General features: G+C 37.0%; 2 protein-coding genes and 2 long non-coding RNA genes across 6 annotated transcripts; 3 read left to right on the top strand and 1 right to left on the bottom strand.

The window, feature by feature from the left end:
* Window positions 1-433: 433 nt before the first annotated feature.
* On the top strand, window positions 434-1,485 carry LOC113292872. Its single transcript, XR_003331919.1, has 3 exons — window positions 434-681; window positions 792-976; window positions 1,113-1,485. It is a non-coding gene; the product is annotated as an uncharacterized LOC113292872 (long non-coding RNA).
* Window positions 1,486-2,337: 852 nt separating this feature from the next.
* LOC113292871 lies at window positions 2,338-5,437 on the top strand. 2 transcript variants are annotated; one of them, XR_003331917.1, is made up of 6 exons: window positions 2,338-2,609; window positions 2,752-2,886; window positions 3,578-3,615; window positions 4,356-4,459; window positions 4,615-4,726; window positions 5,123-5,424. It is a non-coding gene; the product is annotated as an uncharacterized LOC113292871 (long non-coding RNA). The 2 variants fall into 2 exon arrangements; XR_003331918.1 differs by lacking the exon at window positions 4,615-4,726 and having other exon boundaries at window positions 5,123-5,437.
* Window positions 5,438-8,709: 3,272 nt separating this feature from the next.
* Window positions 8,710-20,903, top strand: LOC113298041 (DNA topoisomerase 1-like). Its single transcript, XM_026546684.1, has 22 exons — window positions 8,710-8,865; window positions 9,157-9,831; window positions 9,915-10,354; window positions 10,793-11,438; window positions 11,648-11,734; window positions 13,267-13,313; window positions 14,306-14,415; window positions 14,527-14,627; window positions 15,467-15,559; window positions 15,922-16,005; window positions 16,526-16,609; window positions 16,759-16,827; window positions 17,059-17,118; window positions 17,239-17,310; window positions 17,534-17,641; window positions 17,752-17,828; window positions 18,233-18,316; window positions 18,735-18,843; window positions 18,972-19,061; window positions 19,636-19,701; window positions 19,786-19,881; window positions 20,467-20,903. The coding sequence occupies exons 1-22, from the start codon at window positions 8,782-8,784 to the stop codon at window positions 20,578-20,580; spliced, it is 3,396 nt and encodes a 1,131-aa protein (XP_026402469.1). The 5' UTR covers window positions 8,710-8,781; the 3' UTR covers window positions 20,581-20,903.
* Window positions 20,904-21,188: 285 nt separating this feature from the next.
* LOC113298042 (putative pentatricopeptide repeat-containing protein At1g68930) lies at window positions 21,189-23,954 on the bottom strand. Of its 2 annotated transcripts, XM_026546686.1 has the most exons (2): window positions 23,736-23,954; window positions 21,189-23,394 (listed from the first exon to the last, which is right to left on the bottom strand). In XM_026546686.1, exon 2 carries the CDS (start codon window positions 23,342-23,344, stop codon window positions 21,494-21,496), a length of 1,851 nt encoding a protein of 616 aa, XP_026402471.1. In that variant the 5' UTR covers window positions 23,345-23,394; window positions 23,736-23,954; the 3' UTR covers window positions 21,189-21,493. The 2 variants fall into 2 exon arrangements, with proteins under 2 accessions (XP_026402471.1, XP_026402470.1); XM_026546685.1 differs by having other exon boundaries at window positions 21,189-23,954.
* Window positions 23,955-24,572: the final 618 nt, after the last annotated feature.

Here is a 24,572-nt window from a genome sequence, read left to right on the forward strand (position 1 = left end):
TTTTTTGTTGAATGATCACTCTAACAGATGAACTTACTGCTAAAAACTAAAAAGTTAAAACACTTATAGGTGAGTGCCTAAGCGAAAATGTAAAGCATACCAAATTAATGTAGTCATGATGAACCAAATCCAACCTTTTAGATCGGCTAATATAGTCTATCAAGTCCTAATAGGGTCCATGATAAACCAAATACAACCTTCTACATTGTCATCTCAAGTGGCCAGCAATTGTAGGTCACTGACATATCCTGTCTTCCATTAAAATTAGTGCTTCTTTCTTTTTCGTTGGAGGCTTGGTGCTTAGCATATCAATATAACTTGCTTTTGAAGTTTTTTTGACAGATATCTCCTCCACATTTGTCACCTTTTGTTGATAATAAGGAAGAGACCTATGTTCTTAAAAATGGAGGCAACTGAACACCTGAAAGCTGCAGTTAATAAAGAAGTGTTGCACGTGCTAGGATTTAATAAGATTCATGATGTGAATGATCTTTAGAGAGCTGGATGAAGGAATTATGATTCAACCAGAAGATACTAAAACTGCTGAAAGGATTCTCAAGGTAGATATGGAAGTTTATATTTTGAGCGGTGTAAGGAACTTTCGGTCACTAAACTTTAGTATGATGGGTACAAAATTACAAAGTGCAAAATAAAAGAAGACAAAGTTGGTACTCTACCAAGGTAGATAATGAATGCACCTGTGAAGAGTATCAAATCGCTTTTAGGAAGCTTTTGTGTATCAGGAACTTAGTCCTATTTGGTTCTTATTTTCTGTAATATGTTCTTTTCAGATGGATATATATTGGGCAAAAATGAAGTCAAAAGCTTCAGCGAGGTTGTCATATTCTGCTTTTAACCGGGGGAAGAATGTGAATATTGTCGATAGGGAGATGGAAAATTATCTGCGAGCAACTGTGAAATCTGTGAGCAGATTAAGCAGAGTTGCAAGCAGAAGGCCTTTGCTTAGTCAATGAAGGTATACAAACAATTTTTTCCCTCACTCTGGGTACCTTTATCTTGGTTAAAAGAACCAGTAACTGTTTTCTCTTGGTTTGTTTGTACCATGTGTTTCTTCAAAAACAAATTACAGACTCGCCATTTCATTGTTTCAGATGAGCCTGGAAAGAAGGCTGGTGGTTTTGGTCTTAAGTTGCTTCGCATTTTTCAGTTGAAAGTTTTCCGTTGCTGACCAACTAAATTATATAGAGGTACTAGAGCTCGATACCATGGAAGAACTACCATTAATGTTGGATATGTCAAAGTTTTTTATTTTGATGGCTCTTTTGACCATGCTACCTCACTTGGGCATGTGGAGATCAAATTTCTGAAGCACACATCCTCATAACTAGCTGGCATTAAATTTGGGCGACCTTAAGGAAAAACTTGCACAACATCTCAGTTCAAATTGCATAACAATGTTTCGAATAATAATAATTGAGTTGCAACGATAAAGAGTATTTAACGAAGAAAGAGAAGGAAATCGGTAAGAAGGTAAGAGCTTTACTTCATAAATTTTGGTTTATACATTTTTTAAGGTTTAGCTTGCACGGTACTCATAAAGTTGTTGAACTGTTGGTTATTATTTGATAGTCACACCTCTAAATATTAGTGTGTGATATTTCCTAAGACTGTCCCATTAGAGTTAGCCCTTGGAAATTGTTTGGTTTGCCGCTGGAATAATTTCTTATCAACGACTTTTGCGTGCTCCCTGAAGAGAAGATGACTTTTCAGGTGCAAATCATACCTTTGTCAGTATCTCGCTTCATAAACATTTTTTTTTTTTTGCTAGACCTATTAAATGTCATTAGGATGTGATCCTGATATTACATCTCTTATGGTAGGAATTGATCTAGCGACTCTTGGTGAGGACCTTCTCAAAATAAATTGGGTCTCTATGGTCTGATGAGCCTGCCAAGAAACCTAAATTCAAAGTGACTGAATGATTTTGTGCTACTGCATGATCTCAATATGCTTTTATTGCCATTTATTTTCCAAGGACTCGACTCTACAGTAGCCTAATTAAGCGGGTGTATACATTGACGAACCATGGGATTATTGGATTTCTATACTATTTAAAACCCCATGGATACACTTTTAACCCAATCTTTCTATACTATAAACGTTATATGCTTACCGTCATAACCATTTTTTTTGAAGCATTCTGTAGATTTTCATGGATAATTGTTGTGTCACAAGGTTTAATTGTGCAACTGTTATGATTAATTATTGCGGAATTCAACCTCTCTCACAACAAATATTCGGTTGTAACCCCAGCAAATACATGGTTGGCAAACGAAATTCACGTCTTTTTAACAATCATCTGTCCAATTCAGATGCTTGAAGCCGCATGCATTATTCGCCTGGCGATAAACTTGGTTTGAAACAATTGCATGATACCATGCATAAGTGTTAGCGTCATTTGATTGTTCGTTGTTGGTTTTCCTTCTCCATTCCCAACTCATGTGATCTCAAAACCTACATCTCACATATGTTTCAGAAAGAAAAAAAAAACAAAAGAATATTTTCGGGAAAAAAATATCGTAAACCCTAATCTCTTCTTTCTCCATCCTTTCCTCTCCAGTCTCCACCTTTGTTCTTCGTTATCTTGTGTGCGGATTCCTCGTGATTTCTTTTTCTTTTTCGTTAATACATGGATAGAATCAAAGATGCAATATAAAGTTTTCGACGTAGATTTTTTTTGTTCTCCTGTTCCTAATTGGTGTTGATATTGTTTATGTGTGGTTATTGCAGATGAGGGTTTATGTCTGTTGTGTAATGGAGAGAAAGAAAAAAAACGTACTTAGCATTCTCATCTCTTCAGGAACATATCCACATATACAGCTTACTAATGTCATCTTAGGATGGTAATTACAAAGCGCATACAAGGTAAAGGCATTTTTCGATATATGAAACTGTTTCATCTATGAAGTTATTTTCTGTCTTAGTAATGGTAAGTGCCTTCCCTTAATTTGTTCCAACACCACCATCGAGCTAGCTTAATTAAGCTACCAAGGGTTATTAGTCTTTCACCCCAAGCCCTGTACCAACCACTATTCTCCCCTTTTTTTCTATCTCTTTCCCATCACCAAAGCAAAACCCTCGGCTAAATCCTAAACCTAATCCCAATCCTGCCTTTTATTTTTGTTACCTATTTTTTCTGTTTCATGATTCTAAATTTCAATCCCTAGAAAATTCACTAGCACCAAAACATTATTTTCTCTACAAAGTATTTTGGCTTGACGTTCATAAGGTTAGAAATGGGGTACAAACTAGGCTATCCCTTGGATTAATGGGCTCAAACTTGGTGATTTGGGTTGGATTTAGGTGTAAATTAGAGTTGTAGAAAAGAGCAAACCAAACCATAATAAGTGCAATGCAAGTTTATGATCATCCGATAATATTTTGAGAATGTCCTCATATTGAGTAAACTTGGTTGAAGAGTTTGTTTTTCTATGCAGGAAAAGAAACACAAGTCATACCACTTTCATCTTCTACATACTCTTTTTTGTTTTGTTCTTTATACTGCTTCTCTTTTTAAAGTTTTGCTGATTTCACTTTTTTTTGTTCAATTTCGTAGGTGTTATTTTTCAATGGAACCTAGGATGAGGACGGAAGGTAATGTTTGCTTATCTATCTCTCTTCCAACATGACACTTTTTTTTGCAAGATGCATACAGTTCCATTTTCCTTTCAATATAATAGATGATTCGCATAATAGATGTTGTTCTGTAACGTTCAAATTATATGTAAAAATGAACTCATTCCAAAATTTATGAAAATTAGATGTTGTCTAGATAGCGCAACATCCTGATGCGAACTGCCAAAATAGAATATTAGAACTCATTGATTTTACTCCTGCCGCGAACAACCAAATAAAATATTAGTACTACTCTTAGCTCATTGATTTTACTTATGCTAGCTCATTGATTTTACTTATGCTATAGTAACCATTGGATTACTATCAGTCCAAGATGAGTTGTATCAGTCCTTAAAAAATATAAATTATGTGTATATGTGGTGGTTGTATGAACAGTCGCTAGGCGACTGAAAAATAAACCAAAGCAAGAGAAATTTAAGAATGGATTTGCAAGAAAGCGCTTGCGAGTTTTAATGCTGTTCGGAGGTATGCTTGGCTTTACTGAATAAATTATTTTGGTCTCTGAGTTATACTATGCTTCCATGGTAAACAGGTCAGACAAACACTTTTGTGGCCAACTATGTCTCAAAAGAATATCCATATTATGAGGAATGGTTTGTGATCATTCCATTATATGTATAGCATTTGCATGTATAGATATTGTTGATTCGGCGGGGAGTATAACAATCTTGCTCTCATCTTTGTTCTCTAATGCATAGGAAAATAAAACACTGGGCAAAGATGGATTACACCCTATTTGATGAGGCTCAACAAAAGGTGAAGATCTTGGAAGTCTGGCAGCCGTTAATGCGGTTTCTATAAGGTTAGTTGGCAATTGGCATAACTATATTCCTATACTCAAATGATTGGATAAAACATAAAACTATTATTAACAAAACTCAATATTCAATTACTGAGAAGGTTAATATTATATATTCTTTTTAAATTGTTGCCTTCCATTTTATAAAATACTGGCAGTTCACAAGTTAAAGCTTTACGTATGTTACTAGCATATGAGATGCCAGTTCAGTGTACAAGTGTTTGGCATTTTGTGGTGATTTTCTTTATATGTTGGCGATTCCTCAGCAAGGTCTGTATGGGAACTCTCTTTTATCTCCATAATCATTATCCTGCATGCCTTCTACCTATGGTAGTGTTCTTATGTGATTTTAGCAGATTTACATAGATTAGCATTTTAAAGTCAATGTATATTTTAGTAACCTCTCAAAAAATTGTAGAGGTCATTTGGTTTATGTCTAGATTATAGTAAAATGCTGCACATTTATGAATACAAGTTAAATGCAATTCTTGATCAATTCATAATTGGTTTGCCTCCTGTAGTCTTTATGTCTCACTCATCATCTTGGCTGCCTAATTAACTTGATATATTATTAGTTGCGAATGCTGCCCCATCAACACGAAACATGTAAATCTTTTTGCAGGTTTTGCCTTACTGACCCCTTAAGCTATACTACCAATTTTGCAGGTCTAACCGTAATCATGGTCACTGAGGTACCTTAAAGTCAGATGTCGAGTCACTTCAAATCATGGAGACAAAATATGGTTCCGTTCAGAAGGCCTGGGAATTTAGAAGGGTGTCTGTTCTCTATGTAACAACTCATTTGAGTAATAGTTTAGAAGCAGTAGTGTTCATTTCAGTGTATGCATATGGGTGCCTGTGTGAGGGCTCAGGTTGTAAGGCAAGATGTTTCCCAGTTCTTGGACGTCTTTAGCTAAGCATGAAAAAACTGACGAGAAAGATAACATATATCTTTAAAACTTAAACTTTTGAAACTTGATTTCGCAGCTTCTTCGTTTGGCTTATTAATTGTCCATTTTTGCTTCGGTTATAAACTTTACTTCCATTGCTTCTGTATATGACCGCCGATCAGTATATATCACATGACGCATACATAAGCACTGCAGAGACGCCTTGGCTCACTTTTACCGAGATGTATACTGCATTCTCGGGACTTGCTTTTTTCTAATGCTCTTTAGACACCATCAAATTCATTAATTTCAATTGATGATGTTACTGACATTGATTAGGTGGAAAAGAAGGCGACAATAATGAGGAACAACCTCTCGATTATGAATCAGAGGAAGAATTCCCATATACATGTAAGTGTATTCAATTGGATGTAAACAATACGTTGATTTCAAATAAAACAATATATACTTACCATCCTTTCTGATTGTCTATGTTAACCAGTGATGCCATCCCAGAAGCATTATGTTGGAGGGCCAACTGCAACATGCCCTCATTGTCAAGCAATGATGTGGGATGAGGAAAGAGTCAACAAAAGCCAAAAGAAACAACCACCAGAATTTGCCATTTGTTGTGGGAAAGGAGCTGTCAAATTACCTCTGCTTAAGGAGGCACCTGAATTTATGAAAAATCTAATGCAATATGTAAATGGTGGGCCCAAGCATCAAATTTCAGACTGAACATCAGAGCATATAATTCAATGTTTGCATTTACCTCACAGGGTGCCAAAGTGTCCAAAGAACAGAACAATGGTTCAGCGCCATGGGTGTTTACAATGCACGGGCTTAATCATCACTTCATGGGGTCTTTGTTGCACTAGATGGTAGGTCACCTGCATTCTTGCAACTGTACATTATAGACACTGAAAATGAAGTAAAAAATAGGATGAATTCTATTACCAAGAAGAAAAAAGGTGAAAAATAGGATGGAAAGTCAGGCGCTAAACTTCAATGATGGCCATAGACGAATATGGAAAGAAAAGCACAAGGGAATTAAATGAAAACGCTGTGTGCTGGCTTAGTTACAATGCTGTACACACACAACTGGATAAGCCAAAAATTCAGAATGTAGAGGGATAGGTACAGACCAGATGAACTAAGCGATGTTGAATTCCGTCTTATTGGTACACAAAAAAGGGATGCGAGTAGGGCTGCACAAGACCCACCCACGATACCCAAACCCACCCGTACCCGCTAAATCCGTGGGTTTTTAATCCATACCCGCCCGTTGTGGGTGCGGGGTTGGTTATGAAAAAAAACCCGCTGTCTGTGGGTGCGAGGTTGGTTTAAGCTAATACCCGCCCAAAAAACCCGCAGATTATATACCATTAGATAAAACTAATCCTATTCGTCCATTATGAAACCCTACTACTAGTAGATAGGATAACTGATAACCCTCATTCACTTTCTACACTCTTCTCTCTGTTCGGCCTCTCCTCTTCTTCCTCCTCAGTTCTTCTTCTTCACCTACGAACGACAATTACCAGAAATCTTCACCAGAAATCGACAACAACTTCGAATCTTCACCAGAAATCGACAACAATCGAAAAATCAACAGATTCAACACTTAATCTTCATCTATGAACTTCCTAGATATGAATATTTTGGGGATTTTGGTTTTTTTTTCTCACTTAATCAAGGAGAATAGAAGTTACTCTAAATACTTGAATATAAAGCGGGTTTAAACCCGTTTAAACCCATACCCGCCCAACCCGTAGCGGGCGGGTAACAAAACCCGCCCGCTGTTTGTGGGTGCGGGGTTGTTTATGAAAAAAAAACCCGCAGTCTATGGGTGCGAGGTTGGTTTTAACTTATACCCGCCCATATCCGCCCATGTGCAGCCCTAGATGCGAGGCAATAGAATCTTCCAACTACATCTGAAATAGCTGGAATTATAATTGATGATCCCGAATGTAATTCAGGAATGTAATTCTCTGGGATGGTGAACTTATGCCCGTGCTTAGTTATTTTTATTAATTGAATATGATTTTTTCTGTTTCTTGATTCTAAATTTCCATGCCTAGAAAATACACTAGCACCAAAACATTATTTTCTTCAAAGTATTTTGGCTTGACGTTCATAAGGTTAGAAATGGGGTACAAACCAGGCTATCCCTTGGATTGATTAATGGGCTCAAACTTGGTGTTTTGCGTTGGATTTAGCTGTAAATTAGAGTTGTAGGAAAGAGCAAATCAAACCATAAAAAGTGCAAAGCAAGCTTATGATCTTCCAATAATATTTTGAGAACATCCCCATATTGACTAAACTTGGTTGAAGAGTTTGTTTTATTATGCAGTAAAAGAAACACAAGTCATACCACAAGTCACACCATTTTATCAAATGATGATGTAAATTACGTGAATGCACATTATATATCAACAAATCAGTTAGAGACTTAGACGGAATACCAAGTTCTTATTCATTGTTTATGTAAAATCCTAAGTGACGGGACGTGGCAACGCGAGGCCGCACGACACCAAATCAAAAATTCTAAACGACGGGGCAAGGCATAGCCGAGCCACACCAAATCAAAAAGACATCGCGACGGGGCGAAGCCGTGCAACACCAAATCAAAAATGCATCGGGACGGGGTGGGGCGAAGCCCCACCACACCTAATAAAAATGTATCAAACATGTGAATGATGTGCATAAATGTTGAAGAAATAATAAAGTCGGCTAATCAACTTTAGGATGATTGGGCTGTAGTTAGTTATATTGCCCTGAAATTGATGCATTGGTGGATGTTGATACATCTGACAAAGCAAATTAATATGAAATTTTCACATCCAGGTGTTAATGATTTTGAGAAATGAACAACTATGGAATGAAGTTTTAGTTTTTAGTCAACCCTAATAAGTTAGGTTGTCCACAGTATCATATGGATGATTCACTCCCGAGCTCCTCCTGATTTCAATGTGTAGAAAAGGATGGCAGCAGTTATTACTGGCATGTGAGTGATATTCATCTGTTCTTCTCAAATCGGGACGAGGCGAAGCCGAAGCCGAGCTTTACCAAATCAAAAATATGGTTTAAAGAAAAAGGTACCCGAACGTAACACGGACACAAAATCTAGTTCAATTAAATGACTCAATGGGTACAAACTACAAAATACCCACGTGTAATAGCTATCCAGGCGTGTTCTTTTCATGCTTCAAAAAACAAAAAATAAAAACTCTTTTGCGTGATACCGAAATCAGTGACAAATTTCGCACTTTGTAAAAAACGGAATAGGGAGTCTTTTCGCCGAAAGTTTGAATAATAAAACGCCAAAACCCTAAGAAACACCAAATAATATTATCTATTCGATTTTCTTCTTCTGAGAAACTCCATAACTCTCATGGCTTATGCGTATCTATTAACTTGTAGAAGTGTTTTTTAATGGCGCTTCAAATTCCTAAATTGTTTTCTGTATCTACTTACTCGTACTGTAACATTTCAAGCTCCTCTCAGCTTGCTATCATGGTACACGCTCTATCCCTCACAGATTCTATAATTCTCGAATTAGTACAATGTTTCATTTATGCCCATTTTTCTGCTCATGTTTTGCGAATTTCTTGAATTTAGTTTGCCTCAAAAACCTGATTATCGAAAAGGGTTTTCTGATTCGCCTTCAAATTACAACCTTTTAAATGTAAACGAAGAGAAAAATGAATTACTAAATGTTCAGACAGATTGTTATTTATATTTTCTGGTTAAAAAGGGATAAATTAAGTATCTTATGAGAGATTTTATTGTTGTTCTTTGATGTGACAGTTGCAGTGCAGGACGTTGCAGAGCTTCCCTGGCGCTTGCTCACTATATTCAGAGTTTGGTGGTAGCTGTAAATATCGAAAATATACTCAGCTTAAATCGAGGACGCCAGTGGAAAGATGTAAGGTCCCTAAGGGTCAATTTAAAGACCTAATTCTCCAACGAGATTGTGTTATTAGGCCACTTAGTGAAGGATATATGCAGGGGTTTGGTGTAACTAACCGGACTCCATTAGGAGTTGGCTTTCCTTGTACCATGAAACATATCACTAGTAGATATTCAGATAGAAATTTTGTTAATTGTGCAAGTAGGAAATTTACAACATGTAAAGCCTTACGAAAATCAGAGGCGGGAACAGAATTGATGACTATAAATGACAAGAAGAAAAAGACATCTGTGGTTTCTGACGGCAGTTTGGAAGGAGCATCGCAGGTTGATGCTCCTAGTCAGCTTGCTAAAAAGAGTCCTAGCAAGACTGCAAAATCAGCAAAGGATGCAAAAAGTGAATCTGCGAAAAAGAGCGCTGTGAATGCCAGAAAGGTAGTAAAGAAAGTCTCCGTGTCAAAGTCCAAGGACAAGGTTCCTAAAATTCAGATGGATAAAGTTTCAAAACTAGCTTCTCGAGCAAAGAAAGTGAATGGTTTAGATCCTGCAATATCTTCTGTGACTTCTGGAAAAGTAAGTCCATGTTAAGTTTTTGAGGATTCTGGTCTTTTGGAATCCATCTGAGCCAGGTTCTAACTAACTTTCTGTTTCTTCAGAGTCTTCTGGTGGGTGAGGAACCTTTGCTAGTAGTCAGTGATTCTTCGGTAACAGATCATCAGAAGAAGACGTCTGGGAAATCTACCAATAAGAGGAAGCCCAAGGAGACGAAAGTTCCGACGAAGTCAAATAAAGTTCCAACAAAACAAAGTTGTAATCCAGTTCTTGTTGAGGTAAACCAAAACTGTGCAGGAACAACAATTGGGCCTTTATATCCCCCAGCCGGGAAATCTGTTGTGGTAGTGGAGTCTTTCACCAAGGCCAAAAATATTCAACGCTACCTTGGAGATATGTACAAAGTCCTGCCTAGCTTTGGCCATGTGAGAGACTTGGCTGGCAGGTCGGGGTCGGTACGGCCTGATGATGATTTCAGTGTGGTTTGGGAGGTTCCTTCTGATGCCTTGCCTCACCTTAAGAACATTAAAGATGCACTAAAGGGGTATGCTTATCTCCTTTTCTGAAGCAACAGTATTGATTCAAATTGTAATGTTGTCACCCTTATTGTCACCCTTAGATGATTCATTTTGAATCCTAGGAAATGTATGCAGAGTTACTGCTTCAATTCATAACTGATTAAGAACAATGTTAATACTCCCTGAACCTCACTTATTAGTCACACGGTTTTAATGTTCTCTGTGAGACGAAACTCAACATTTCTGGTGCCAAAGCGTTTTCGAATAAAATTATTTTTGTACATGATAACTGTATCCAAACACAGTGAAGTTGTGGAAAGTTATGCAAACACTGGGAGCTTTCTAATTTATATTTTGTCGTCAATGAATTTGTATTCTATGTTCTGCTAACGTGGCCTGCCCTTCTCCTCTTTCTCTCTTTACCTTACTAATACTCTTATTTTTATTGGGTTTCCACTTCTCAGAGCAGATAATCTTATCCTTGCATCTGATCCTGATCGGGAGGGAGAGGCAATTGCTTGGCACATCATCGAGATGTTGCAGCAGCAGAAAGCAATACATAACAAAATGACTGTAGCAAGGGTAGTGTTTCATGAGATAACCGAGGAGTCTATCAAAAGTGCAATGAAGGCTCCAAGAGATATCGATACACACTTGATTCATGCTTATCTTGCACGTCGTGTACTGGACTACTTGATTGGGTTTAGCATTTCACCTCTTTTATGGAGGAAGCTACCTGGCTGCCAGTCAGCTGGGCGAGTCCAGTCTGCAGCTTTGGCTATCATATGTGACAGAGAAAAGGAAATTGATGAATTTAAATCACAGGAGTATTGGACTGTTGAAGTTCAATTTAAGAAAATGGAGCTAGGAAAGGCCTTTTGCTTTCCATCCCACTTGACCCATCTTGAATCCAAAAAGCTAGAGCAGCTTTCAATCATCTCCCAAGCAGAAGCAGAGAAAATCAAACAGAAGACGAGTACAACCAGGTTTAAAGTGGTAAACTTAAAAAGAAGCAAAACACGCAGAAATCCTCCAGCGCCGTATATAACATCAACTCTTCAGCAGGATGCTGCAAATAAATTACATTTTACTGCCCAGTATACTATGAAGGTTAGACATTTTCTGGCGTTCCAAATTATCTTTTAGAGCCACTGTATGTCTTGTAGTTCCCCTCCTGACGTTTTGGGATTGCACTTATATGCAAATATGCAAGTATTTGGGTTTTAACTATATGATCAGTATCAATTTTGCTTTTGCTTTCCCTTTTCTGGTCCTTTTCCCAGCAACCTTCTTGATTTTGTGTTTCTACCTGAATGCAGTTGGCTCAGAAGCTGTATGAGGGAATTTCAATATCGAACGATGAGTCAACTGGGTTGATAACATATATGAGAACAGATGGTATGCATGTACGTATCAGTTCCATTACATAAGTCTTCCAAAGTGACTTGGTTTATCCCCTTCCTTTATGCTAAATATTTTTGTAGATTGTTAGAAATCACACAATATTCTGATGCATATGTTGCCAAATAGGTCACTGGTTGCAATTAAATTGACATTTATATAGTTAGATTAAATGTGTTCATTTAGTTCACAATTCTGGATAGTTAACCTTAGCAAGCTTCATTCATGATTTATCTAATTTCCATTCGTGATATGGTTTGAGTAGTATTAGATTTTCTCTTTATTAATCTTTGAAGATTGTTATGTGAACTAGAAACCTAGTCTGGATTAATTAGTGTCTCGTATTCATGTAGTTACTTTTCCTCGTCCAGTGAAAATCAAGAATGCTTCAACTAATAATATTTGTTGTCTCTTGCACTATTGGCATTGTCTTGCAAAGTTAATTCAGCATAAAACTCTAAAAACTGAAATTGTTGTTTATATAGACTTCATAAACTGCATACGAAAATAAATAAAATAAACTTCATAAACTTGGTGACGTGATTATTCCTGTAGGTTGCATCTCCTTATATAGCTATAAAAAATCATAACAAGAAACCAACTTCTGGTTTTGCTGATTTGTAGAATATAGATATTGTCATGTAAGTCCGTTGAAACTTCAAATTTCTCACGCCAAAAGTTTCCAGCTTGCTAAGTGAATCACATATTTTTAAAATATGCTGAATAGTAATATTTCACTCAAAACACTATAAGACAAAGAACGGAAACTTTTCGAAATGTGTTGTCAGCTCTCTAAAGGAATCACATACTTTATCATATGTAGTACCATTAACTTGTCTCTCTTGCTCATCACTCGTAAGTCGTAACATAAGTATATGCATATTAAAGTTGGATAAAGTAGCACGCGAACTGCAGCACTGATCACTAGTCTAGCCTCTATATAATACCATGTAGTCAGCAGGATTGAGTGAAAAGTTCCTTAAATTGCGGTGCAGTAGGTATATCAGTATTTTCTCTGCCGGATGATATGGGTTACACCTAAAGTTACTTATTCTTAATGTTGTGTCATATAAGGTTTCAGTGCTCGAACATCGTAAATTTTACAGTCTTTATCTTCGATCTTATGCTTGATTTGATGATTTTTTTTTCTTTCTTTTTATTCCTCCTTTACCATAACTTAAATTTTGCTTTTTACTACTTGGAGATCTGCTCCAAAAAAGTTCTAAAATTCTTTAAGCAGGTTCAGTGGGGACATCAAAGAACATAGGTAGACATCAAGTTTGATTTAAATCAGATGTAATATTTATGCTATCCCAACATAGCAACACCATAATGTATGAATAAAAAGTTAACCCTTACAAATCTATAGGGTTTTGATGGTTAACTGACAATCGATGATAACCCGTTCATCATGGTTAAACATTATACGTCAAGTTTTTAAACATATTGTCGTTTCTGTTAAACCACTGGACTTTCTCTAAGAAAGGAAAATGTCTGTTAACTTCAGTTTCTCCTTTGCATGTTTCTATTTCTCAAGGTTTCTGACAAAGCTGCAGAGGATATATGCTCTTTGGTCAAAGAAAGGTGTGTGCCGTATTTTGAAGATTATACTTTCTTATGCTTTACCAATGAACTCTGAACTGCCGACAGACCAAAATATTAGACTCAATTGCTCGCACACCAGTAATTTAAACTCAATTCATAACATAATTTAACCTCTAGCATGGCAATCTCAATTGTCCAAATTACCATGTATACTCAGCAAAAGTGGAGGTTTTTACACCCTTTGGTTCAGCAAAATCACCAATAGAAGCACCTAGTAGTTTTTGAAAACAGCTCCACTGCCAGAAACACCTAGATTACTAAAAGGTCCATCTGAATTGGTTTAAAAACAGCCCATTATGTTCCTCAAGTTGATTTTCTTACTAGAGTAATGCATAGACTATGAAATGTATATAAATTTCTACATCAAGAAAGAGATTTTCTTCGAGATAATTATGCAGTTCGGGTCTATTGGATGCCTTTAATAGCAGTTTATTAGAGGTAGATGCTGGAATTTCAGCTTCATAATCATAATTCTTTAGACTTAAACATGAGTATACGGTAACCTCTATGCTGAAACATATATTAATCGTAATATTAACACATTCTACAAGCTAAACAACACCATATGCTAATCTCTTATTCATGGTATAAACACTCTCTATGATAGCTTACACTGTTTGGTTTTCTGGCTTGGACTTCTACATCTATTTCCTCTTGCTTAAGTGATGGGAAAAACAAAACTTCTAGATATACAAGAGGCTTAGAAGAGGGTATTAGTCAACAGCCATGTGTGTCCATCATGAGTTGGATGACACCTCATTAGCCAACTCATAGGACACTTGAGATGTTTAACTTTAATCTAGCATTAACCTAAGCTAATCTTAATCACTTGATTAACCCTTAGTGTTACCTTAATCCGGCTTATTAACAAAGATTAATTAAGCTAAATATGAGTTGTTACGTAAACCATAAAAAGCCAACAATAGACACTTATCTTTGGGTCTCAATGGAACTAAATATTTGAAATGTAGGTATGGGAGGGATTTTGCATCAGAGAGCGGTCGTACATATTTTAAGAAGGTCAAAAACGCTCAAGAGGCACATGAAGCCATCAGGCCCACCAACATAAGAAGGTTCCCATGTAATATATGATTCCGTAAATGATGCTATCTGATACTTTCTGTAGTTAATGTTATGTTTTTGTTTATCGCTTTGGTGATGATTAAAGTATCTACATCATTCTGGATTTCAGCAAGCCTCTCTGGAGTACTTGACGAAGATTCCTTGAAGCTGTACACTCTTGTATGGTCTCGAACAATGGCATGCCAAATGGAGCCGATGATAATTGATCAGGTGCTTATTGAAACCTAATATATATAAAGATGTTTATCTAGTTCTTTCATATTTGGAATTAAAGGGGCACATTCCTTGGTTTCTGGGACAGGATGCGTTACTTCTCATCTATTGGGTATCTAGGTTGTATTGATATATTAAAACTCCTGTTGGCTGAAACGAAATTTTAAACCTTCACCGTGTTGCACCAATATAAAAAATAAAAAAAAAGAAGAAGAAGAGGAGGAGCACATACCTGATATCTTCAGAACTGCTGGAGTTTCTTTATATGTTAGTATGGATATCAAACACAATATCTTCTTCAGAATTTGAGTTCGGGCACCCAGTATCAGTTTAATGGTAGGTAAATGCATGTAACATCATTGTTCAGAAACCTCCTGATTACCCAGATATAGACATGATGGAAATCATAAGTTCAAAGTTGGTTGCGGGGCTCTCATAACGCATCTGGCGTAAGTTTGGGAGGTGTCACTCTTTTATTGACAATTCCATGATACAGTGTAACTTGGACCATATTATAGTACCTGTAGTGTTCCTAGTGTCGAAATGAGTCATTTATACTAGAATATAGTTGGTTAACTACACTATAGTTCTTGTCTTCCATGAACAAGGCTTACATCTCTGTTGCTCCTGCCAAAAGCGTCATCTTTTGTTATAACACTTTTTACTCATTTTTTATTTTTGTTTAATTTTAAGTCCTTGTATTATTATCGTGTTCAATATAATCATTAGCCTCCATATGCTTCTATATTGTTTTAATTCTTGCGCCTTCCACCTCTATTGTTGGTTTTCTCGTGAGGGTTATTTTGGGACCTTGACTCTGTTATTTTTCGTACAAGGTACAAGTGGATATTGGGGATGCTGGAAATTCCTTGGTTTTTAGATCAACATCTTCAAAAGTTGAGTTTTCTGGGTACCAAGCAGTCTACAAGGTATCTTATTGTAATTTGCATTCAGAAAGTCACCTTCTAGCTATTATTGAAGAATTACAGAATGGTTCTAGTGTTCTACTGGGTGACATTGTATTTCTCTCTTGCTTGATAGTTTTTTCTTTTCGAGATGCTGTGGATCTTGTAATCCCATCATGGTAGCTACAAATATAACTGTACTTGTCTTTCCTGATGATTATCGTGCCCATTGCTGGAAGTTAAGCAAACTTTTTAATCCTTGAATTTCCTTGGATGTCAAAGCTGGAAAGCTGCAGACCAGGCTTTTCTACACATGCATAGATAGAATCACTGGTTAGGTAATTATTCTTGAATAGTTATAATTTTTTTGGTTCTGAAATTTTCAGGATCCAGAAGCTGCAGCCATTGGCAATAAAGATAAGGAAGGGAGTGCTCATGAGGAGATTTTCAATATTCTTTTTGCCTTAAAGGTAGTTACGATGTTCATAATATATTAAAACTATTTTTTCCCAAGTGATGTGAGATCATGTCTGTGTCAAAACCTAAATGCAATCCATAATTTTACTTTAGTCGCTTCAAAATTGATGGCTAAAAGGGAACATTTAGATGCAGCACCGCTCCCCATTTCCTACCTGATATTGTATGCTTTTGCCATTGCTCACTGTAAGGGGTTTCTGGGGCACATACAAAAGGCCTCGGACAACATTGAGTGTGGACTTTCTCTCCAATGTAGCCCCTGGCTTTTTTGGGTGTTTTCTAGAAGACTGCATACCGTCAGCAGTCAGCAGGGATGGGCCGTGTAGGCATTGGGAACGGGGGTGTTACACCAGAACTCATTGTTGTGTTCAGATATCCTTTTACTTAATTTTGTTTGTTGTCATGAGAAACTGCTTTTTAGTCAGGAGACTAGTTGTCTTCAAATGTTGTTATTAATGTTTAAATAGGTTCCTTTACCTAATTTTGTTTATTGACATGGGAAAATGCTTCAAGTCAGGAGACTTTTTAGATCCCGGACAAGTGGAACTCAAGCAGCACCATACTCAACCTCCTTCACGATATTCTGAAGGCTCCTTGGTATATTTTATTCTTCTGGTTTCTGGTGTGGTTGTCCTTTAAATGTAGTATTTTTTTACTGAAAGTTTAAAAGCATCAACTTTAAAATCTCATTTACCTTGGATTTTCCTATGAGCACTTCTTTAATTATTACTCATAAACATCTGAAGGTTAAAAAGATGGAAGACCTTGGCATTGGAAGACCTTCTACATATGCTAGCACCATAAAAACTTTACAGGTATTTAACACTCTTTCTCTGAGGTATGAATTGGTTCCGTTTGCTTTCAACTGTATTAAAAAGATGTGTTAGTTTTCTTTTTGGATGGTAATCTTCAATCAATCTCTGTAGTAAAAATTCTTAAAGGGCTCTTTCTACATAGAAGCATTCCTATTAATTTTATTTGTGAGACTTCATTTGTCTCAATTAAATGGACTTCAATATTTGCTTATTGCTTTTTTGTGTCATCAGGATAGGAAGTATCTGACAGTGAAGAGTCGAATACTAAATCCAGAATTTCGGGGTCGAATGGTCTGTTCTGATTTTTGTTCCATTGATTATCCATTTCAATAGTTTCTTTCTTGTAAATGCTAATGCATTCTTGTTTCTTGATCCAATGTTGCTTGTACATTGGTTTCGTGTAATTGTCAGGTGTCAGCTTTTCTCTCCCACCATTTCTCAGAGGTCACAGACTATGGTTTTACTGCCGATATGGAGACTGAGGTGATTAAATTGGTTACTTTTACTTCTCTTTGCTGTCAACATCCTCGTATCTTTGTAGTTTGTGAATGTGCCAATGGTGTAAATCTAGCAAAAATGTGTGAGGGCATCTTATGTAATTTGCTTCTTGTGATGATTTTATGTGCTTTTAATTTTACTTAGCTAGTACGTTTATCTGGACGTTCTGGTCAGTGACATCTTTCTGTCCTCAATGATCTTTCACTAGCTTGACAATGTTTCTGCTGGGATTACTGAATGGAAACGACTCCTGAAGAATTACTGGGAAAGATTCAGCTCATATTGTGAGCAAGCTGGTAAAGTTGACATTCGGCAGGTAAGGAGGCCACCTTTGTTAAAACTAGACTGGGAAGATTCTAGTATTGTTATCCTGTGGGATAAAGGTTTTTATCTGTAAAATTAATTTGATATACTAGTCTTTTGCAGGTAGAGAAAAATTTGGAGGGAACATTTGAAGATTTCTTGTTTGCTTCTCTTCCTGACGGAAGCAGGACGTGCCCTAGGTTTTCTGTTTGTGCACTTTGTAATTGTTGATTATCTTGAATGAGAGTCTCGTTCTGTCACGTGTTGGCATGCTTTTGTTACCATAACATACCACATAAGGCATTTGCTCTGTATTTTCATTGCTTAGTGGTTGTTCACTCGTGTTCTGCAATTCTGTCGTAGTCGCAGTAGTTTGAACATTTGGAATTGATGTTTTCATGATCTGCTTAAGCTCCTTCACGTAGTTCATTGCATTCACTCGGTGTGGCATTCAACTTTTGTTGACTGCATTTGTTCATGTCGCTTAAGTTTTAATAAGACCTGAATATGGATTTTAGTACATGTATGTAATGTTTTTAACCATCCTTTAGTCTGCTAGATTACTTCTCTCAATCTAAATTTCTTAATATTAATTTTGGTGCAGTTGTCAGACAGGCACTTTGAGCTTCAAAGTCAGTAGATACGGCGAGGGTTATTTTATAGGATGCGACCAGCATCCAAAATGCAAGTAAGTTCAGATAAGAAAGTTTTGAATTGTCATCGATTTACGCAACTTGTCTTGCGAGGTGCTATGTCCGACTTCTTGTCATTTAAGTCTTTGTGTAAGGTATAGGTTGTTTAATCGGAGTGTTCGAAGCACAAGTAGATAGATAACATAAACAAAAATGCTTACGTCTTATGGTTACGATGCACTCCCTTCTTCCAATACGAGTGCTAAAATCTGACTAGAAAGGGGATATCGGTGTGCCTTACTTATTTCAATACGAGCCAGATGAAAGTCGGAAATTCACCCTTGTTTGTCACATCAACTTGAAAATAATCGTTACAACAACCACTTAGTTTGATCGCTAATAAGTTATTTCATTTGTGTACCTAATGGTTATGTATTCTATGCATGGATGACCTACTGCTGATGGCATATGCAGGTACATAGCGAAGACAATGTACGGTGAAGATGAAGAAGGGGTTACTCAGGGCTCAAACATGTTGTCTGAACCAAAATTGCTTGGTCTCAAGCCTGGATCAAATGACAAGGTTTTCTTCCTTTATTCGTTTAAGAACTATAGACTTGTTGCATCCTGGCATATCATTATTGGGTGCCCCCCTTGGGAGCTTTCTATATCTTCTGCCTATTTCTCAGCTGAGCTGAATCCTTCTTTCAGATACTTTTGAAGAATGGACCTTATGGAGTATATGTTCAGCTTGGTGAAGATAGGAAAGGACACTCGCCAAAAAGAGCTTCTGTTTCTAAGGTATTTAATGATTACATTAGCACCATAATGGAGTTCTTATATTACAGTTCGCCCATTTGCAAATTGACAAAGTAACAATGTGGCAGACATGTGGCTTCTGATTCAGTTGCGAAGAATGACTGTAAGATACCTTGTGCCTTCAAGAATCCTGAGATGCAAGAACACCAGATGATGATTATACTTTTGAATTTTTCTTAGGTCGATATATAATAACTTAGTAAGTTCAAAAAAAATACATTTTGTATGCTACATGGCCTTTTTATCAATTAGTACAATCATAGTATTGACGTGCAAGGTAGGAGAGTTACCAGGAAAGAGGAAACTACCGTTGTGCTTAACATGTCTTATCTACTTTTATTGCCTTGCTGAACTTCAAGAAAGATATCAAATTATCTAACTTGTTTTATAAGAAATGCTTACCGAAAAGCAGCATCTTTATTGTTCGTAATTAAGGAAATTATGTGCATAGTCTACATCTTGCAAAAGATAGTTGTGTTATGATGCGCAATTTGGAGCATATAATCTTTGGCCATAATTTTGGCCTGTAATCTCATGCAACTGTGCCTTTCTGCAGATTAAGGGTGTAGATTCTATCACCTTAGACGAAGCTCTGGAGTTGCTACGTTACCCTATAACATTGGTACATCTACTTCCTAATTGGTTTTTTGTGCGGCTTCTTATTCTGCTAACTAACCCTTTTGATGATCACCCTTTTGCCTATCAGGGAAATCATCCGGAGGATGGCCAGCCCATTGAACTAAAACTTGGGAAATTTGGATTTACAGTCAAACATAGACGCACCTACGCTTCAGTACCGAAGGTTTTGTTAGCAACACTGCATTATATAGCGACATTTTTAAATAAATAGAAATAGATAAAACAAGTACTACTAAACTCATGACGTTTTTCTTCTTGATTTTAATCTTGATTACCATATTTGAGCAGTATTCGAGACTTCAGATTTTGGAATCTGAGCATATGTTTTGTTTTTGGTAGTACTGTTTTTCTTTTTCAAATGGTGCTTAAGCCTAAAAGATGCCGAAAAAGATGATCCTTAAGTCAGCTCTTGTATGATGGAAGGGAAAATCTTTTTTGTGAAGAACTGAATTTAGGAATGAGTTACACTCAGGATCTAAGAACCGCAACTGTCCATTATTTTTGTAGGACCTTGGTGAAACTTATCAGACTTCAAGAATAGGTTTTGTCCTTGGCAAAAATGGGACTTCAAGAATAGGTTTTGTCCTTGGCAAAAATGGGACTAAGGCAAAGGAATACTTGTGTCGATTCTATCACTTTCAGCCTAAAATTTTGTTTCATTTGTTTCCTTTTTTTTTTTTTGCATTTCGTATTCGTTTTGCTCCATTTCTTTTTTGTTCATATATCTATCTGGACTGTTTGTTGGCAGAGCATGGATCCTAAGGATGTTTCGCTGGAAGATGCATTGAATCTTTTGTCGAGTAAAGATACTAGACAAAGTGGTCGGCCAAAACGTAAGCAAGGACTAAAAGAAGCGGAGTAGGAGATTCTAAAGGTGGTTATTTTTTGGGGAGCTGCCTCCCATAGTTATCCACTAAAAATGTATATAAGCAATTTTCAGTTCTTTCTTTGCATTAATTTTCACCGCATTCATTCTTATGGAAAAAAAAAATCATTCATGGTGTAGACTGTAGAGAAAAAGAGAGTTCCGGTCAGGTTATAGAAACAAACAATATTCATTTTACTTTCTTTGTTTTGAGATGGAAGCGATCAGAATCATTTGGAAACCATAACTGGATTTGTATATGATGCCCATTTTGATCAGCTACCTCATTCATTTCCATTAATAATTTCTTATTGGAAAAAGAGAGAATTTCATATGTAATGTACCTCGTATATCAACATATCCTCTAGTGAACATCTGGATCTGGCTTGTGAATGCTACTCTGTAAAAACCTAAAATGCCTAAAAAATAAAAATAACTATACTTCTGATTTGCAGCATCAGTCTCTCGATGCAAAAAAAAAAGAGAGTATGGTTTGGAAGATTCAGATAAAATAAATAAAACATGTTAGCAAAACCAGCATGATAGCTGAAAGGCGGAAGTAGATTCGAGCAACCGTAGAAACATCAAAGCGAAACCAAGGCCAATTCAACAACAGAATCCAAATTAATTTGGGAATTTTCTTGCCCACCTTGTATCCAAAGAACTGTAATTAATGATGCGAATGCTATAACCTACCCCAGAAACATCAGGGTATTTTTCCAGTGAATAAATTTGCTTGTTCTCCTCAAAAAAATAAAATAAACCACGAATAGATACAACAAGTAAGATTTGTCATTTAAGCACTCCGCATGAATCCAGACTTTGTTTCCTTGAGTACTTCCAATTTCCACCTCATGACCTCAAGTTAAGAAAAGAAACAGATAACAACCTGTTTGGAGTTCCAACTTCATTACCAGAAATCTCCACATGAGCAAGTACCATCTTTAAACAAATGGTACCGGGTGGAATCTCTTACAAGTATCTCTCGCTGGACGATCTTCGATATGAACTTCGTTGCATTATGACAGTCTCCACATACCCGAAGATTCTTAGTAACTCGAATGGGCAAGCCAGAAGGTATAAAGATCAATCCAAACGCGATTGCGAGCCTCTCACTGTGGTGATTAAGCATCTTTATCTTCTCTGTTTCTTCGACATCATGGAGGATAGAGTTCGTATCAGGTTTATAACCAATATCGATCATTTTAGTATACAGTATATCCAGTTCAGCATATATCTTATCTGAAAACGGGTTTGATCGATCATCAGCTGAGAATTCGTGAACCTTGTTCTTATACTTGATCCAACTATAACCAGGTGTCTTTATCAAGCCCTTATGTCTCATTACTCTTCTTAAACCAGACACTTCGTCCCTCATACCATTGGCCGCATAAATGCTAGAGAGCAAGATATAACCAGCGGGGTCTTCTGGGAATAACTCAAGAAGACAATCAGCAGCCCATTTCCCAATCTCCAGGTTATTGTGAAATCTGCATGAGCTAAGTAGGGTTGACCAGCCAATTGAATCAGGACTACAAGGCATCTTGTGTATAAAATCTTTTGCTTCTTCTAATTTTCCTGCACGACTGAGAAGATCAATCATGCAACTGTATTGACCAAGAGTTGGTTTAAGTCCATGCACTTTAACCATGGAATCAAAATACTGATATCCTTTATCAACTAGTCCTGCTCTACTGCAGGCAGAAAGAACCCCAATGAAGGTAACACCGTCGGGTTTCATGCCTTTATCTAGCATTTGCTCAAATAAATCAATTGATTCATTGGCTTTTCCAAACTGAGCATATGCTGAAACCAAAGCAGCCCATGAAACTTCGTCCTTGACATGCATTTCATTGAATAACTTGTGTGAATCTTCAATACTTCCACACTTGCCATACAAGGTAATTAGGGCATTTGAAACAGTAATAAAAGAAATCAAACCTGAAACCAGAGCTTGACCATGAAATTCTGCCCCTTCTTCTACACTTGCTAAATTAGCACAAGAACTAATCACACTTCCTAAAGTATAATCATCAGGGTAAATGCCATTCCTTTGCATCTCGCAGAATATCCTCAGGGCTTCTTCAGATAATCCATTCTGACCATAACCCACAATCAAAGCTGTCCAGGACACAATGTTTTTATGAGCCATTTGCTTGAAAACATTTTCTGCATAATGTATGCTTCTGCATTTAGAATACATGTCAACTAGAGCACTGCCCACAAATATATTATCCTTATAACCTGTCCTAATTATAAAAGCATGGATCTGCTTTCCTTGCTTTAAGGCCGAAAGACCCGCACAAGCAGTCAAAACACTTCCAAATGTGAACTGATCAATGATGAAACCTTCCAATATCATCTCTCTAAAAATATCAACTGCTTCACTCCCTAATCCATTCTCGGTAAGCCCAGTAACCATAGCTGTCCATGAAACCGAATCTGTTTCAGGCATTTTACGAAACAAATGTTTGGAATCTTCAGGCATTCCACACCTAAAGAACCCACTTATTATTGTGTTATAAACTACTGAATTTCTATCTGAAAGTTCATCAAACACACGCTTTGCATCATTGATTCGCCTAGTTTTGGAGTAAAAGTCCACTAAAGGACTACCTACAAATACATATGATGCAAAGCCAAATTTCCAAATATGTCCATGAACCTGCATACCCAATGTTACGGAAGCATGTTTTATAGCCAAGATCAGCATTGTTGAGAATGTAATTCGACTCAAGTTGACAAAGCTACATTTTAACATCAACCTATAAGCATTCACTGAATCCTCTAGCGTCCCATAATTTGCATGACCTGAAATAACAGAATTCCATGAAACTGCATCAGGACTTCGCATTCTATCAAATATTTCTTGCATTTCATAAAGCTGGCCAGATTTGGAGTAAGTGGAGAGAATGGTGTTCCACGAGTAGATATTTGGGTTAGGAATTTGATCAAACACATGACGTGCATAATTTGAATTATTGAATTTTGAGTACACACTTATGAGATTGTTGTATAGAAAAATGTCAGGGAGTGTTAAGGATTTGATTATGAGACAGTGGAGCTTCTTTGACTGGCTGTAGGATTGACAGCAGAGTTTCAGTAAGGAACAATAGTAGTTTCCTAGAGAACACATTACGTTATCTACTTACAGGAATTCCCAAGACGTTAACCAGTTTTTGCTCATTTCCTCAGAAATAGTCTTCATACTAGTTTCAGCTGAATGACTCTGAATATGCTTTTCTTTTTCTGGAGCATATCTCTGAACATGTCGGATACCAGCCAATATCATTGATAAGGTCCATTCAGACCAGTACCGCTCACTCCTGTTGAGGACCGGTACAAGGTAGGTTATTCCCCTGGCCAATGGTTTTTGGGGGAATGGTGGTCTCGTAAGGTAATTTTACAGAGGGTACAAAATATCAATTATTTTTTCTCTCCTTTATAATATCTCTATGCCATCCCCGTTCGGGGGATGACATATTTTGACTAGACAACACACCTATCCAGATCTGGACCCCTAAAGATAACACAGATGTTCATGGCAATATGGAATCAATGGAACAGTACTTAGCTATTCCACGAAATAGGGAAACATTGTATGAATTATTTAGAGAAGAACATCTTATTGCTGCGCAACCTAGTCTTATTCTTCCTGTTGTTGATCGTCCTTATGAGGTACTGGGACCGGTCATTTATGATGAGGATATGTCGTTAGCTTCCAGCTCCATCCTAGAAAGAAGAACATTCCCATTTAACCTACCTGAAAATTTTATCCCTTTGCACGATTCGAGTGTTGAGTCTTTCCGTTCGGCTAACTCGGAGACTCACCGAGTTATCAACTCTATGGAACCGATTGAAGCTAACCCGGAACCAGATAGTGAGCGAGTCTGGGTTCCAGTTTCTACGAATAGCCTTATCTTAGCACCGGAACTTCATTTGGTTAACAAAAGATTGTCTTTCTCCTCTCCTCCATTTGAAGATGCTCA

This window comes from Papaver somniferum, chromosome 7 (assembly GCF_003573695.1).
Source record: "Papaver somniferum cultivar HN1 chromosome 7, ASM357369v1, whole genome shotgun sequence".
NCBI lineage: Eukaryota > Viridiplantae > Streptophyta > Magnoliopsida > Ranunculales > Papaveraceae > Papaver > Papaver somniferum.